The sequence below is a fragment of the Schistocerca americana genome, chromosome 2 (genome assembly GCF_021461395.2).
Source record: "Schistocerca americana isolate TAMUIC-IGC-003095 chromosome 2, iqSchAmer2.1, whole genome shotgun sequence".
NCBI classification, from domain to species: Eukaryota; Metazoa; Arthropoda; class Insecta; order Orthoptera; family Acrididae; genus Schistocerca; species Schistocerca americana.
In genome coordinates, this window is record NC_060120.1 from 575,094,614 (window position 1) to 575,111,023 (window position 16,410).

The 16,410-nt window shown below is 45.4% G+C and overlaps 2 protein-coding genes across 2 annotated transcripts in view; both read right to left on the reverse strand.

Annotated features, from left to right (window-relative positions):
• LOC124594194 (proto-oncogene tyrosine-protein kinase receptor Ret-like) overlaps positions 1-7,576 on the reverse strand; it is a 132,725-nt gene extending 125,149 nt beyond the window's left edge. Inside the window, exon 1 of the mRNA XM_047132552.1 lies at positions 7,475-7,576. The gene's annotated coding sequence lies outside the window, so the exon portion shown is untranslated. The remainder of the gene's footprint in view (positions 1-7,474) is intronic.
• LOC124594195 overlaps positions 1-16,410 on the reverse strand; it is a 294,437-nt gene that overhangs the window by 6,174 nt on the left and 271,853 nt on the right. The window contains exon 8 of the mRNA XM_047132553.1: positions 7,475-7,836. Within this exon, the coding sequence (XP_046988509.1) occupies positions 7,475-7,836 (362 nt within the window). The remainder of the gene's footprint in view (positions 1-7,474; positions 7,837-16,410) is intronic.

A 16,410-nucleotide genomic window follows, 5' to 3' on the forward strand; every position in this document is an offset into this window, starting at 1 on the left:
AAAAGGCAATAAAAACTAAACGAGCAGCGATAGAAATACACCGTTTGTTGCAATATGCCTGGGACAACAATACATTTTCAGGCGGACAAACGTTCGAAATTACAGTAGTTACAATTTTCAACAACAGATGGCGCTGCAAGTGATGTGAAGGATATAGAAGACAACGCAGTCTGTGGGTGCGCCATTCTGTACGTCGTCTTTCTGCTGTAAGCGTGTGCTGTTCACAACGTGCAAGTGTGCTGTAGACAACATGGTTTATTCCTTAGAACAGAGGATTTTTCTGGTGTTGGAGTTCCACCGCCTAGAACACAGTGTTGTTGCAACAAGACGAAGTTTTCAACGGAGGTTTAATGTAACCAAAGGACCGAAAAGCGATACAATAAAGGATCTGTTTCAAAAATTTCAATGGACTGGGAACGTGACGGATGAACGTGCTGGAAAGGTAGGGCGACCGCGTACGGCAACCACAGAGGGCAACGCGCAGCTAGTGCAGCAGGTGATCCAACAGCGGCCTCGGGTTTCCGTTCGCCGTGTTGCAGCTGCGGTCCAAATGACGCCACCGTCCACGTATCGTCTCATGCGCCAGAGTTTACACCTCTATCCATACAAAATTCAAACGCGGCAACCCCTCAGCGCCGCTACCATTGCTGCACGAGAGACATTCGCTAACGATATAGTGCACAGGATTGATGACGGCGATATGCATGTGGGCAGCATTTGGTTTACTGACGAAGCTTATTTTTACCTGGACGGCTGCGTCAATAAACAGAACTGGAGCATATGGGGAACCGAAAAGCCCCATGTTGCACTCCCATCGTCCCTGCATCCTCAAAAAGTACTGGTCTGGGCCGCCATTTCTTCCAAAGGAATCATTGGCCCATTTTTCAGATTCGAAACGATTACTGCATCACGCTATCTGGACATTCTTCGTGAATTTGTGGCGGTACAAACTGCCTTAGACGACACTACGAACACCTCGTGGTTTATGCAAGATGGTGCCCGGCCACATCGCACGGCCGACGTCTTTAATTTCCTGAATGAATATTTCGATGATCGTGTGATTGCTTTGGGCTATCCGAAACATACAGGAGGCGGCGTGGATTGGCCTCCCTATTCGCCAGACATGAACCCCTGTGACTTCTTTCTGTGGGGACACTTGAGAGACCAGGTGTACCGCCAGAATCCAGAAACAATTGAACAGCTGAAGCAGTACATTTCATCTGCATGTGAAGCCATTCCGCCAGACACGTTGTCAAAGGTTTCGGGTAATTTCATTCAGAGACTACGCCATATTATTGCTACGCATGGTGGATATGTGGAAAATATCGTACTATAGAGGTTCCCAGACCGCAGCGCCATCTGTTGTTGACAATTGTAACTACTGTAATTTCGAAAGTTTGTCTGCCTGAAAATGTACTGTTGTCCCAAGCATGTTGCAACAAACGGTGTATTTCTATCGCTGCTCGTTTAGTTTTTATTGCCGTTTCAAATATACCGGTCATTTTTGAAACACCCTGTAAATGTAGATGACACGAGCATACTGATCACTTTTGAGTGTGGTAATGGCGTAGAACTGGTACCAGGCGATCATGTGACCCTCCATTGCTGACGCATTTCATGGTATTGAAGTGGGGAATATGTGCAGGTCGATTGTGTGTGAACACACACACACACACACACACACAGGCGTCCGAGTAACATGGAAAACGTAAACAAACGCCAGTGTCTCGTATAGCGAATTGTTTTAGATCTAGAGAGTAAACTATTCCAGATCACAAAACGATGTTTTAAATTTTATATGAATAAACCTAAACACATGTAGTGATACAAAAAACAATTTTTTAGCAGTTGCAAAGATAGACTTTAAATACCATATGGTAAATGTATGGCTGCTAGGTCAGTCTTGGTCTACATCCCAAAAATCAGAATAAAGAAATCTTGAAACTTACTGGCAGGTTAAAACTGTGTGCCGGATCGAAACTCGAACTCGGCACCTTTACCTTTCGTGGGCAAGTGCTCTACCAACTGAACTACCCAAGCACGACTCACGCCCCCTCCTCACAGCTTTAATTCCGCCAGTACCTCGTCTCCTACCTTCCAAACTTCACAGAAGCTCTCCTGCGAACCTTGCAGAACTAGCACTCCTGGAAGATAGGATATTGCGGAGACATGGCTTAGCCACAGCATGTGGGATGTTCCTAGAGTGAAAATTTGACTCTACAGCGGAGTGTGCTCTGGTATGAAACTTCATGGCAGGGATTTAACTCTAAAGAAGTCTGGTCACGGGAAGGACAGCGGTGTTCTCGTAGCGTCAGCAATACAGTTGTTTCAAAAAGACTCATCCCATTTCTCAATTCTACATCATCTACCTCAATGAACTGAAGTAAATTTTAACTTACTCCCAGGACTACAAAGATTTACTGTTGCGGCTAGTTACAAGCGCAGAATGTGGTTATCCGCGTGCCCACACGTTTCCTTCGGGTGATTTCCCTTCTATTTCTTTCTGAATGGTCTCCATCATATTCGTCACTGGAAAGTCACGTCTTCTGTTTTGCACCTTTACTCCCGTGCCGTGCAATAATTCCCGGCACTGGATGTTTCTTACCTAGCTATAGAAATTTCAAGAAGCTGCCCACAAATAGGCTCAGAAAGGTTAATTCTCTTGCCGTACCTCTGCGCAAAAGTGCAACTGGAAGATGTATGTTATTTATTGTTGCTACAGATTGAGTTAGTAAACAGTACGTGGTGTGTGCCTCGTGATTTCTGGGGAGTTATGAACGACATAATCAAACACCTGGAAACCCACATAGGATATGGCGACTAGAATTCGCCTGCGTTCCACAAAAGCACGTCTAACGGCAAAGAGCGTGTTGTGATTCCACTTTTGCAGAGACTGGCACGGATCCAAACTACTGTGTAACAGAAGTTTTAAGCTAGAATTTATTCTGAGAATTAGTACATTATGATTGGGTTATAACGATAGAAATTTTAACGTTTTTTTTTTTTACTTTTTCAATAATTTATCTTTTTTTTGTTATTATTATTACGATTATTACTATGCTGAAAATATCATAAAATTCTAATAATTGTACTACATATAATTGTACTTTAATATCACAATAAGCGCCTAAAACACCTGCTGCAGGCATCCAGGCAATAGGTCACGTAAACTGATCGATCACCTCGGAGTACAAGAGAGTCCACAGCATACTTATCATGAAGACGTGGAAGAAAGGGCAACACTGTTTCACCGAAATTGTTTAAATATTCATCCTTGTTCGTGTTCACGGTAATACGAACTAGTGAGTCCAAGTCATGTTACGAGGACACCCCCAGGAACATTGCCTTTCGCTGTTCTTCAGCCGCCGGCCGGAGTGGCCGAGCGGTTCTAGGCGCTACAGTCTGGAACCGCGCGACCGCTACGGTCGCAGGTTCGAATCCTGCTTCAGGCATGGATGTGTGTGATGTCCTTAGTTAGGTTTAAGTAGTTCTAAGTTCTAGGGGACTGATGACCTTAGAAGTTAAGTCCCATAGTGCTCAGAGCCATTTTTGTTCTTCAGCCATTCAATGACACCAGTGAAATCCTGAAGAAGATGCCAGCAGAAGGATCGAATTGTCAATCACTATAAATGTGACACCCTACTCACACGACGCGTTCTTAACGCACCACGAATGAGTTATTCGAATGGGATGGAAATCGGTAGATTTGATGTACATGTGAAAACAAGCAAATGATTACAATTTTAGAAAAATTGGATGATTTATGCTGGCAGTTATTCGGCTTGGCACTGATTGATAAAGTTGTTGGATGTCATCCTGAGGGATATCGTGCCAAATTCTGTCCAATTAGCACGTAAGATCGTCAAAATCGCGAGCCGGTTGGAAGGCCCTGCGCATAACATTTCAGAGGGATCCTGCTACGGGAAGAAATGGTGCCCCAGACCATCATGCGGCTGTCGGGCCGCACGACGGGCGACAGCAATGTTGGTATCCAGCGCTGCCTGAGGCGTCTTCACACACGTCTACAGCATGAAATCTCACTGACTGGAATAGGATTTAATGATGAGGCCAGTTTCGAACAGATCCCCAATGACCACCGAGGACGTGTCTGGAGACGAGATGGACAGCAGTGAGCTACCAACCTGACTGTCGCCCGACATACGGCCCGACAAGAAGAACAGATGGTTTGTGGTGCCATTTCCTTTCATAGCAGGACCGCTTTGGAGCATTATGAGCTGCGACCTACAACTAGCTCGGGAATTTTAACGCACCAGTCGGACACAATTTAGCATAATATCCCTCAGGAAGACATCCGACTACATCAATCAATGCCAAACCAAAACACTGCACGCACAAGGGTCACAGGTGGATCACCGTATTACTGACTTGCACAATTTGTAAAGGTCTTTCTCTTGAATCACTTATCAATTTTTCAGAAATTGTAATCATTTGTTTGTCTGCATATGTATATCACATTTTCCCCGTTTCCATCCCATTAGGATAATTCCTTCGTGGCGCGTCGTTCTCTTTTGTCTTAGCATGTATTTGAAAAACAGGCAAAATCCGACTCTTCGGGCCACAGTCCACGCCTCCATTCCACTGCAGTCCAGTTTCTGTGTCGTTTGGCCCATTGAACAGGCGCAGCTCTATTGCCGCTGCAAGCAATGGCCTTTTGCTAGATACACTACTTCCGATGTTCGTTCATTCCTTGCAGTCCCCTTCGCAATGTTAGCTCTGTAACTGGTGAGAGAGGTCAGCATTTATTAACATTAACAATTCCTGTCTAGCTGTCATTGACAAGGCGTAACACTCACAATATTCATTTAATATATAAGTGTGATGGATTAGTGTGTGTTGTAGACATAGATGATGAGTGGCTGTGAGGAGGTGGGCTGTAAACCAACAGCAAATTGTGCCAAAGAACATAAGGAATACATGGGAAATGTGCAAACAGATGATTCTTCCAGATTTAAACAGTAGTCAGGAACGAAACGATGTAATAGCAATCACACGTGAAAAGAGCTTTTCCGGGAAATTGTATTAAATCTGGAAAACAAATCAATACCGTAAATTTGTTTCATACCAGACCACTAACGACCTTTAATGCTAATAAAACTACACGCGTATGGTGATATAAACAGGCATTTACTTGTAGTTGCAAATAAATACTTAACACACTAACACACTGAAGAGGCAGAGGAACTGGTACATCTGTCTAATATCGTGTAGGGCCACCTCGAGCACGCAGAAGTGCCGCAACACGACGTGGCATGGACTCCACTAATGTCTGAAATAGTGCTGGCGGCAACTGACACCATGAATCCTGCAGGGCTGTCCATAAATCCACAAGAATACGAGGGGGTGGAGATCTCTTCTGCACAGCACGTTGCAAGGCATACGAGATATGCTCAATAATGTTCATGTCTGCGGAGTTTGGTGGCTAGCGGAATGCACGATGGACGTGAATGGACGCAGGTGATCAGACAGGATGCTTACGTACGTGTCACCTGTCAGAGTCGTATCTAGACGTATCAGGAGTCCCATCTCAGTCCAACTGCTCGTGCACCACACCATTACAGAGCCTCGACCTGCTTTAACAGTTGCCTGCTGACAAGCACGGTCCATGAATTCATCGGGTTGTCTGCGTACTCCTACACGTCCATCCGCTCGATACAATTTGAAACAAGACTTTTCCAAATCGTTCAAAAGGCTCTGAGCACTAGGGATTTAACATCAGAGATTCAAATGGTTCAAATGGCTCTGAGCACTATGGGACTTAACTTCTGAGGACATAGTGCCATAGAACTTAGAACTACTTAAACCTAAGTAACTTAAGGATTTCACACACATCCATGCCAGGGGCAGGATTCAAACCTGCGACGGTAGCTGTCGCGTGGTTCCAGACTGAGAGACTCGTCCGACCTGGCAACATGTTTCCAGTCATCAACAGTTCAATGTCGGTGTTGACGGGCCCAAGCGAGGCATAAAAGTTTGTGTAGTGCAGTCATCAACGTTTCCGAGCGGGCTTTCGGCTCCGAATACCCATACCGATGATGTTTCATTGAATGGTTTTCACGCTGACACTTGCTGATGGTCCAGCATTGAAATTTGCGGCAATTTGCGGAAGGGTTGCACTTTTGTCACGTTGATGATTCTCTTCAGTAGTCGGTGGTCACGTTCTTGCAGGATGTTTTTCGGGTCGCAGCGATGTTGGAGATTTGATTTTTCACCGGATTCCTGATAGTCACGGTACACTCGTGAAATGGTCAGACAAGAAAATCCCCACTTCATCGCTACCTTGGAGAGGTTGTGTACCATCCCTCGTGCGCCGAATACAACATCACGTTCGAACTCACTTAAATCTTGATAGCGTGCCATTGTGACAGCAGTAACCGATCTAATAAACACACTATTTTCTTTCTTTATTGAATTTCAATTCCCCCCCAAGAGGGTGGCCTGACAGCAGCTTAGTATGCCGCTCTTCAGCCTACAGACTTTGTTTTAAAAAGGGGAAAATAATATATAATAAAAACAGGCGATAAAATCCGAGACTTAAATGGTAACATGGCGAAAAAATGTGGAACTTAAAACATAGAACAAAGGGGTGATGATGCTAATAAAATACATATGAAGCTGACAGGTAAAATAATAGACAGACAATTAAAAAAACACGGCGACAGTCTGGTTTCTGTTCGCAAAAGACATAAAATTCACACCCAGCGACAGCATGGTTTCCGTTCGAAACACTTGGAAAGACGAAACAACACTGAACAGCCACTGGAACACTGCACTAAAAGGTTGGCAAATATGAGATACCACAGCTGAGAGCAGGTGGGGGAAAACTGGACAGATGATGGGAAAATAAAAAAGGGGGAAGGAGAGGAAAAGCGAAGGGGGGAGGGGTAAAAGAGTCAATGGAGGATGAGGACCCATAAGCGGAGTGAGGGGTGCTGGGCAGATGCGACAGGGAGTGGGGAAGGCAGAGGAAGGGAATACAAAAGGACTCGGGGGGAGGGGGGGGGAGAATGGAGGTAGGGAGAGGTTAGGCGAGGAGAAACACAGGATGGAAGGGGGGGGGGTGAAGAGGGAGCCCAGGGAAAGGACGGAGGAAAGGAGGGGGGGGGGGAGTGAGGATCAGAGCTGATAGGAGGGATAAATGGAGGGAGAGAGGGTATCATCCGGGAGGGGGAATTGACGGAAGCCACCTTGGGAAAGGAGATGAAGACACAACAGTGAAGGTGTGGCAGGGGGCGGGGACGGGAGAGGAGCAATCAGGGGAAACGCGCTAGACACTTGTTGTCTTATATAGGCGTTTCCGACCGCAGCGCCGTGTTCTGCCTCTTTACATATCTCTGTATTTGAATACGCATGCCTATACCAGTTTATTTGGCGCTTCAGTGTAGTAAAGCAAATACGGAGACAACGTTCGCACATATGAAGAATTTACAGTATAAACTGCAGATTAGCGACTTACTTGTAGACAGTAGTGTTGGGATCGAGCCTGTCCGGGTTCTTGAGGAAGATGATCCCGGCGACCCTGGTGACGCCGAAGGGCGACGAGTCGCCGTCCGGCGGCTGCGGCTGCGGCGAGACGGCGGCCAGGCGGAAGGCGAGGCGCGGCGCGGCGGCCAGCTGCCGCAGGTTGGCGGGCTGCGCGAGGCGCGCGTGCGCGTTGGCGCCGGCCAGCACGGCCGCCTCCGCGGGGTACGACACGGCGGGCGCCGGCACCCGCTGCGCCGCCGCCTGCGGGCCCTCTGCGCGCACGCGCACCTCGGAATCCGCCTGCAACAGTCCCTGCCTGTCAGCAGCCTCTTCCTTCAAACGCCTGTATACAGGCTGATCCGAAAAAAAATTTACACACGTTTCACAAGGATCAGTGGTCACACAGGAACCGTGGGTCGTAATCGTCACGAGAATAGGGTACGATCACGAGATCGAGGCTTCACAGACAGTGTCCTCTTCACCGATGCGGGTGCGTTCTCACTCGATGGTGAGACGACGTTCACAACCTGCATGCGTGGGTGGACGTGAACTCACATGCTACACGTAACGCATGTTCACAATGCAAATTTACTCGTAAAGTGCCGGCTAGCATCGTCGGAGACTACGGACGCGCGTATCTCTTATTCCTGCGAGAGGCTCTTTCGGATATGCTAAATGTCACCATGCCTATTCGCCGCCGCATTCGATTCCAGTACGACAGATCTCCGAGCATTTCAGCAGACAGATCAGGGTACATCAGCACGTAACCTCTCCGGGTCGTTCGACTGGTTGAGGTAGGGCAATCGCATGGCCATCACAATGACCCAATACGACTCCAATCGATCTTTTCCTATTGAGATATCTGAAGGAGGCGTTTCTTGATGAATTTCGACAAAACTTTGAGCATCTCCTCTTATTTGTAGCATGTGACTAAATAACTGAAACATTTAGTAGCCCCAGATGGCCTTTACGATCTCCAGTTCCTATGTAATTACTGATCCTTGTTGTATATCCGATGAGCCAAATCACCCTGTACGTAGCTAGACAAAAAGAAAGTGAAGCACCCAGAAGATATGGTCGGATGTCAGTGTAACTTTGTACACGTGCACGCCATCAGCAGGTATCTAAGTGATTAGAGCTGCAGTTCTTTGTCTTAGGTAGAACGGCCTCCAGAGAGCATTAATGTTGTCTGTGTTTAGCGTTGGTACCTGGCACAAACAGTATAAATGGGTTGTAAACGGCGTGAGCTGTTGAGAAACCAGTGTGGAGGACATGTAGATTCCGCGTACTCGTGTAAGGCAGCATTATCAGCACCTGACGTGGTTTGAAAAACGCCTCGTTGTCCGTCACCCTTTGGCGGCTGGTCGAATCGTGCCGATTTATGGAAGACTCGAAATTGACAGTGATCCATTGGTGGATTGCATGGGAACGTGAGAGCAGGCATACTCGTCGTCAGCCTTCCGGTCGATCAGGTCTGACCACCGCAAAGGATGATCGCCGTATCGTGCATCAGAAACCCTTCACAACTCAGCCCACTATCCGAGAACGAATAATGGACTCCCTGCAACATTCTCTCTCATCCCACGCTATTGGTCGGAGACTACCAACAGCCAGACTATGAAATTATTTCCCCATGCTTACGCTGCCGTTAACACTGAGCCGTGGTAAAAACTGCTGTTTTGAACAGCGCGCCGCACCGCGTAGTGTGAAGCAGTCGCCCTCCGCTTCTGGCGGAGGCACTGCTGTGGCAGCCGCAGCTTTGGTATCTCCCTCTGGTTGGAAAGGGGAAATGTTGCCTGTTCACGTGCATTTAAGGGGCGCTATGAGCTCGCCAGTGGTCAGTCCGAGGACCAGTCTGGGCCAGTCTCTCGTCCCCAGCTTGCTAGTCTGTCTCTCGTCCGCATTTGTGAGGCAGTTAGTGTCTGTCTGTCGTCCGGAGTGCTAGTATGTCTGTCGTTCGGGTCAACCTTTAAGGCCAGCAAAATGAGAGTCTTTCCACTCCGCCAGTAAGATAACGCAGCGAGTGGTCGCCCGGTCGGGGCCTAGATCCTGCATCTGAGTTTGCGCGTTAGGCCACCAGTCTGCTCGAGTTTGCTCAGGCAATGGTCATTGGCGGTTGGATCGATCGGTTGGTCTGTCGCGCCCTGAAACGCAAGATGACTTGTCCATCTTGAGCGTCGGCGAATGTGAGGTCGCCAAGTGAGTCCAGCGGGCCACGCCGTATAGCGACGGGTAGTGGCTTCGCGGTCGACACGAGAGCAAGAGGAGTCAACTCACGACATCAGTCTGGCCGGTGCGAGCTGCGACACCGTGGTGTAACTGGTTCTCCCAGCGCTCCTGGGCCCCTTCAGTTACCATCTTGTGGAGCTTGGCTCGGTCCTTTCCTGGTGCAGGGATGTCGTTTTGCCAGTGGGCGTGTTTCCTCTGCATGGTTGGGCCCGAGCCAGTATTTCCGCCGTCGTGTGTCTGGAAGTGAGTGGGAGACGCACCAGCATGCAGTCGCGACGGAGCAGCAGTCGCGGACGGAACAGCTGGCAGTCTGTGGGTTGGTGCGGACCAGGAAAGACGGGAGGTCGGTGCGCCTTCCTGCGGCTGGCAGCGGACGGTTCGGGAGAACGATTTGGGGGTGCTGCGCCAGGTCTTCTCCAGAAATCGCAGTTTATTACAAGTTAAGTGATTGGTGATATGTTGTGTGATTTACTCTTGTTAAATTCTATTTGTTTTCTTGGTCAGTCTCTCGTCCCGAGCTTTCTCGTCTGTCTCTCGTCCGCATTTGTTAGGCAGTTAGTGTCTGTCTGTCGTTCGGAGCTGCCTCTGTCATGTTTGTCGGATTTGGTGTGTTAACGAATTTATTGCTTGGAGTGTAACGGCCTAATTCCTGAAGTATGTTTTGATCTTGCCTATCATCTTGAGAGGCGGTATCTGTGTACTATAGAGCACTTTAACTTGTTTGGCCAACCTTATAGAATTTTATATAAGATTGCATTTCATGGGATTTTATTTAAATGACCATTTTAGCATATAAAGTTGCCACCCTTTCACCGTAAGACTTTTCTTAGAAGTTAAAATCAAGCTGCACCTTCGCTGCCAAAGTTAATATTTTTTAACTGTTAGTGTTTTGTACCATTTCCATCCCTCCTACGGGGGTGCACAGTCTGTGTGCTTGAGTAAAGTGCTAAAACTTTTAGTTTAAAGTAATCTGGTGTGTTGTAGAATTGCACCACTGTAGTCTTTCAGAGGCTGTTGTGAGCGGTCGTAACTACGGCCGTGTCAAAAGGGAGCGGCAAGGTTCTCTGCCCGAAAGCTCATACAGTCAACACTTGTTTCTTTCTGCCTCTGAATAAATTGTGACCTTGATATTTAGTGGGTGCTTTCTGATTATAATTTTAAATCTGTTTCTTTAAAAAATGCTTTTAGGAATAAAATTCCCATTTGTCAAAAGGAAGTTGGTTATGATTTCATCAGTTACTCCCTGGCAACTACTTCCACGCTTACATAGTGTTATTAAATGTGTTAATGTTCTTGATGAATCGCTAGTAAATAAAATAAATTTCTTAAGAAGATTCTTTGAAAATAAATCACGGTTCAAACATCATAAGACAAATGGCTGCCACTGAAGTGGTGCCATTACCGGGAAGCACACGCAGCTGATGAATAGCGTCGCGTTGTGTTCAATAATTAATTGCGGTTCTACACTACAATCGATAACCGTCATTGTCGACCATGCCAGAGATCTGGGGAGATGTCCCATTTTTGCATTGTTTTGGATAGGAGCAGCTGTGTTACCGTTGACATCGTGGTGTGGGGATCCATTGAGTATGGCTTCAGGTCATGCCTGGTAACGATTATGGGGCCTCTGATGACACAACTGTACGTCACGAACATGCTGCGTCGTTTAGTGTTACCTCCCAAGTAACAGCATAGTTGCGTATGCGGTGATGGCGCCCGATACCGACCCGGGCGGGTTCCATACGATTTAAATGAGACGAATTTGGTCGGCAAGACATCAAAGTGAATTCGCTGTTTGAACAATGCTCATCTACACATTGCACCCATGTCTATGACCTGTTTGCATGATAGTCTTCCACGGCCACTGCCATTTTGAATTACGTTGAGGTACTCACGTGGCTAGCAAGATTCCCTGATCTGTCCCCAATAAAAATCTGTGGAGAAAGCTCAGATATCAACTCCACCCCAGTGCAAGTATCCAATAAATCTAGGACCAGTTACAATAGTTGAGGGCCAGCTTGCCTCAGGAGAGCATACTACGGCTGTATGACAGCCTTCCCAGCAGAGTCAGAGCATGTATCTCGGCAAGAGGGGATGTAACGTCACACTCCTAAATGGACTCTTACTGTCAAGTTCTTTTTAAGTTTGATTCCATTACTTTTCGGTTTTCGTCAGGAAACGCCGCAGCTGTTTTCATAAATTACACTGTAGGATATACTGCAACCAGCCCTAAGATTTTTAAAAAGTTTTTATTGTGCTGTTACCTGTTTCGGGCCTGACCCGTCGTCAGACGGTAGCATCGACTCGTTTGCAAGTTTTACATCTGCGTCCTCAAATATAACGAAGTTTTTGTGATTACATGGTTTTACCCTTATAGGCTGATGATCCAAAACATTATGGCCACTCACATAATAGCTTGTTCGTCCGTCTTTGGAACGAAATACATCACTGATTCCACGTACCAGGGACCCGACAGTTCGTTGGTAGTGGGTGGGGGTATGTGGCATTAGATGTCTACCAACACGTCGTATAATTTACGTAAATAACGGGCGATGTTTTGCGTATGCGGTGATGGCGCCCGATACCGACCCAGGCGGGTTCCATACGATTTAAATGAGACGAATTTGCTCGCCAAGACATCAAAGTGAACTCGCTGTAATGATCCTCAAGCCACTGTAGCACGGTTCTGGGTCCGCGGCACGGAAGATGACATTGACGTCGGGGAAGATATCAAACGTGAAGGGATGCAGGTGGCTCTCAGATGTCAGCGTGTCGTCGATTACTACCACACGTCCCATGCAAGTGCAGGAGAATGTGTCCTATAGCATAATACTGCTCCCACCAGCCTGTGTCCGCGGCACGTTGAACATTTCGAGCCGCCGTTCACCTCAATGACGGCGTTTGTGGAAACGACCTGCGACCTAATGTAGCCAACATGCGGTTCCAGAATAAAAATGTGGTTCAACCGAAGGCCCTACAAGTTCCCATTGATCGATGGTCGAAACCCGATCGTCCCCTGCCTACCGTAACCTAACTGACGATGTCGTTTTGTCAACATGTGATCACGTAGGGATGCTCCACTGCAGGGCTCCATATTCAACAATGTACGTTGAACGGTGTACTCTGAAACACTTGTGCGTGCACCAGCATTGTACTCTTTCGCCAGAGATGCCACAGATCAACATGTATCCTACTTTACAGAACAGACAAGCCTCCGAACCCTACGCTCTGTGAACAGTCGTGGACGTCCAACCATTTAGCGGCTAATTTTAGTTTCACTGTCCTTGTACATTTATCTGTAGTTGCTCACGCCAATAGCACGTCAACATTCGACCAACTCGCCGTTTTCGAGATACTCGATCACAGGTTCTGCGTATAATAATGTACCCTTTGTCAAAGTCTCTTATCTCCTTGAATTTCCCCATTTCAGCCCAAATCTTTTCTATGGTGATCCTCCGTCCGTGTCTGGTCGCTTACATACTTTTGCCATCGCGTCGCGTGCCCGCAGTACCACCAGGAGGCATCCAACGAGGCGGGGGCAGTGATCATAATTTTGGCTAATCAGTGTATACGCTCTACAAATTGTACCTCTCCTTTACATGCTCGTATTATAAGACAGAGGTTTGGTTTTCTTTTACAATCCATGCTGATTTATGATCTGAGCTAAATACAAGACGACGGGAACATTTGTTTACATAGGCTGCTGATTTTATGTGCAAAGCACGTGATGTGTGTACAAATATGGCACACTTCTGGAATTAATTTACGCAAATCACTTACAAACATCCTTTTTCAATATCAATATGACAATAAAGAAAAAAGTAAACAAGAATGATATACACACTTATCTTATTTAATGGAACAGTATAAATTGATCACTTTGCAACAGAGCTTAATAAACTCTACCAAAACTAAAAATTTACTGTTGAGAATGAAACCGATAATGGCAGAATTTCTTGGGTATAAATATTAGTAAATACAGTGGTAAAGATAAATGTAAAATATACAGCAAATACACTATAATGGACGTCACAATTGACAACTCATCCTGCCACCCCATGCAACACGAAACGGCATATTATAGGGCTATGCTCAACAGAATGGTAAAAATCCCTTTGGACATTGAAGATAAACTACAAGAGCTGAAAACAGCCAAACTAATAGCCCACAATAATGGTTACAGCTCTGACAGCATCACTAAACTTCACAATACATTAAAAACAAATTCAGTAACAAAGATAGCTTTAACTCCAAATCACATAGCAGTTTAACACAAACAGCTCCTCAAAACTCGGTGAAATGTGTCTTTTTTGGTGAAGTGTCGTAACAGAATGCGAATTTGTTCGTGCCAAAAACATCAAAATTAGTTTTTCCTCAAACAACAAAATGAAAGACAAAATTGTTGACAATTTAAATTAAAAAAAAATGAAGTACACCGCAGGTCTGTCATTTATAAACAACTTTTTTCTGGTTACCCCAGATTTTACATTGGCCAAGTTGGTAGCACTTTCAACGTATGATACCGTGAATACGTCGATACTCTCAGACTCAACAACCTAAATTAGTCAACATTCGCTGCTCACTTTGGCCAACATGGAAACACAGAGATAAGCATCGAAAACTTTTAGCTACTACGTTTTGCCAAAAAAGAAGCAGAGATGAATTTGTAGGACGAATTAGAAATAAACAGCCACATTCACAATAAACCTGACAGTATCGTTAATGACCAACTAACAACAGAACAAATGTAGCTACAAGCTTCCATACAACACCTATAATTTGAAATGATAGAACTAATAATTAACTGTCAGAGAAAAAATTCTTCATTGGCCATTACTAGCATCTTTCAAGCCTTAATAATTAAATATATAAGCATAAAAATTATCTGTATTACGAAGTGTGCCATATGGGTGCACATATCACGTTCTTTGGCACATCAAATTAGCAGCCGGTATAAACAGATGTATCCACCATATTGCGTTTAGTCCAGTTCGTTGCTCAGCTTGGATTGTAAAATAAATCCAAATCTTTGTCTTATAATATGTAAAGGAGAGATTTTCACAAAGTAAACACATTGTATAGAGCATGTATAAATGTAAAAGTGTGTAAAACAATGTGATCATAAAAACTTTGATATATTTTAGGACGCAAACGTGAAATCTTTTGTAATTTATTCAGTCACGAAAACGTTGTTATATTTTTGGACACAAATGTAAAACTTGCAAAGAAATCAGTGCTACCGTGCGACTGTGTTCTCAGGCCCGAAACTAGAAACGGTACAATAAAAGCATCCCAAAAAACTTCAGGCTGGTTGCAACATTTTCTACAGTGTGATTCCATTTTTTTAAATCAAGGAAATAACAGCACTCATGAAGTTTCATTTCGCTTCCTATTCGCTTTAGAGGTCTTCACGTTTTTTGTCAAGTTAACGAAATTATACCCATAAGTTGATGGGTTTGAGATCGGGTCTTGAACAAACTGTCATCATTAACACTGCTTACACTTTACATGAACTTGTGGTGTCTGACCTTTTTTCCCATGTAGCGACACCTTGCTGTTTGAAGCATCACTGAACCCGAGTGTAGCAACACAGGACGGCACGCTTTTTTCACTATTAAGGAGGAAAATTGTAGGCAGCTCTGAGCCGAATATCAAACTTCTGCGTTGCAGTGGGAATCAATCACGGGGTTTCTAAAAAGTGATCCTTTAACTGTGGTTAACAGTGTTGTTTCATGAGACAAAAGTTTTTGAACTTCGTTGTCACAAACACCGAGATACACAAGTGAATAAGGACAGAATAATTCCGAATGTAATAATATTTCAAAGTACATGTCAGGATTTAAAATGAGTTAAATCTACTTTTCGGATTCTCACGTTATTGCATCATTTATGAATGTATTTGTCTTCTGTATAGTACTAAAGAGTACTAACAATCTTAGAAGGCATTGTGAGGTCATGGAGAATACAATCTCTTGTACTCCCATTCTCGTTGACCTTCCTCGCCAGTCTTCATACGCGTGTTTCAGTTAGTCGGCCACTGCTTGTCCTCGTGGAAGTCAGTCTTAGAACCCGTAAAAGAATCGCCTGCCAGATGGCCATCATGAATCAGGAACAGGAAATGTATACCAAAAATCGCTTCTCAGTTCAATACACCCTTGATACTCAACTATGCTTCCCTGGCCAGGACCCCACCATCATTAATCAGTGAGTGTAACGAATTTTGAATTAACCTACCGGCTACCACTTTCCCTCCAGACGAATGTACGCCTGCTGTCATTGTGGAAATTGAAGCGGGATTTATCTGCGATGAACAATTCCCATTTGTGACTTGCCTCGATAACTCAGAACCCTCAATAAACGAGATTGCCTCTATATAGATATGAACGGGACTGATTAACATTCGCAGTATACATCTACTGTCTGCTCCGGGTCTCAGGTTTGGGAGGGGGACTGTACAACTCCTTAGGCAGCGTTAAGAGCTGCAGGCTATTGTCATATAGACGTTAGATTTCATTGTGCAGTTAAGGTGATACATGAGTGTTGTTTTAGAACGGCATTCCTTGGTCTATTATGTTATTAGTGCAAACGCTCCTGTACCTCGACTCCGTCGTCAATGCCTTCGTATGACACTTTCTGCAAGTTCGATACTTTGCCGACAATGTTGTGTTTATGACCGGCATCAGAGTTTCGGAGGTCCTA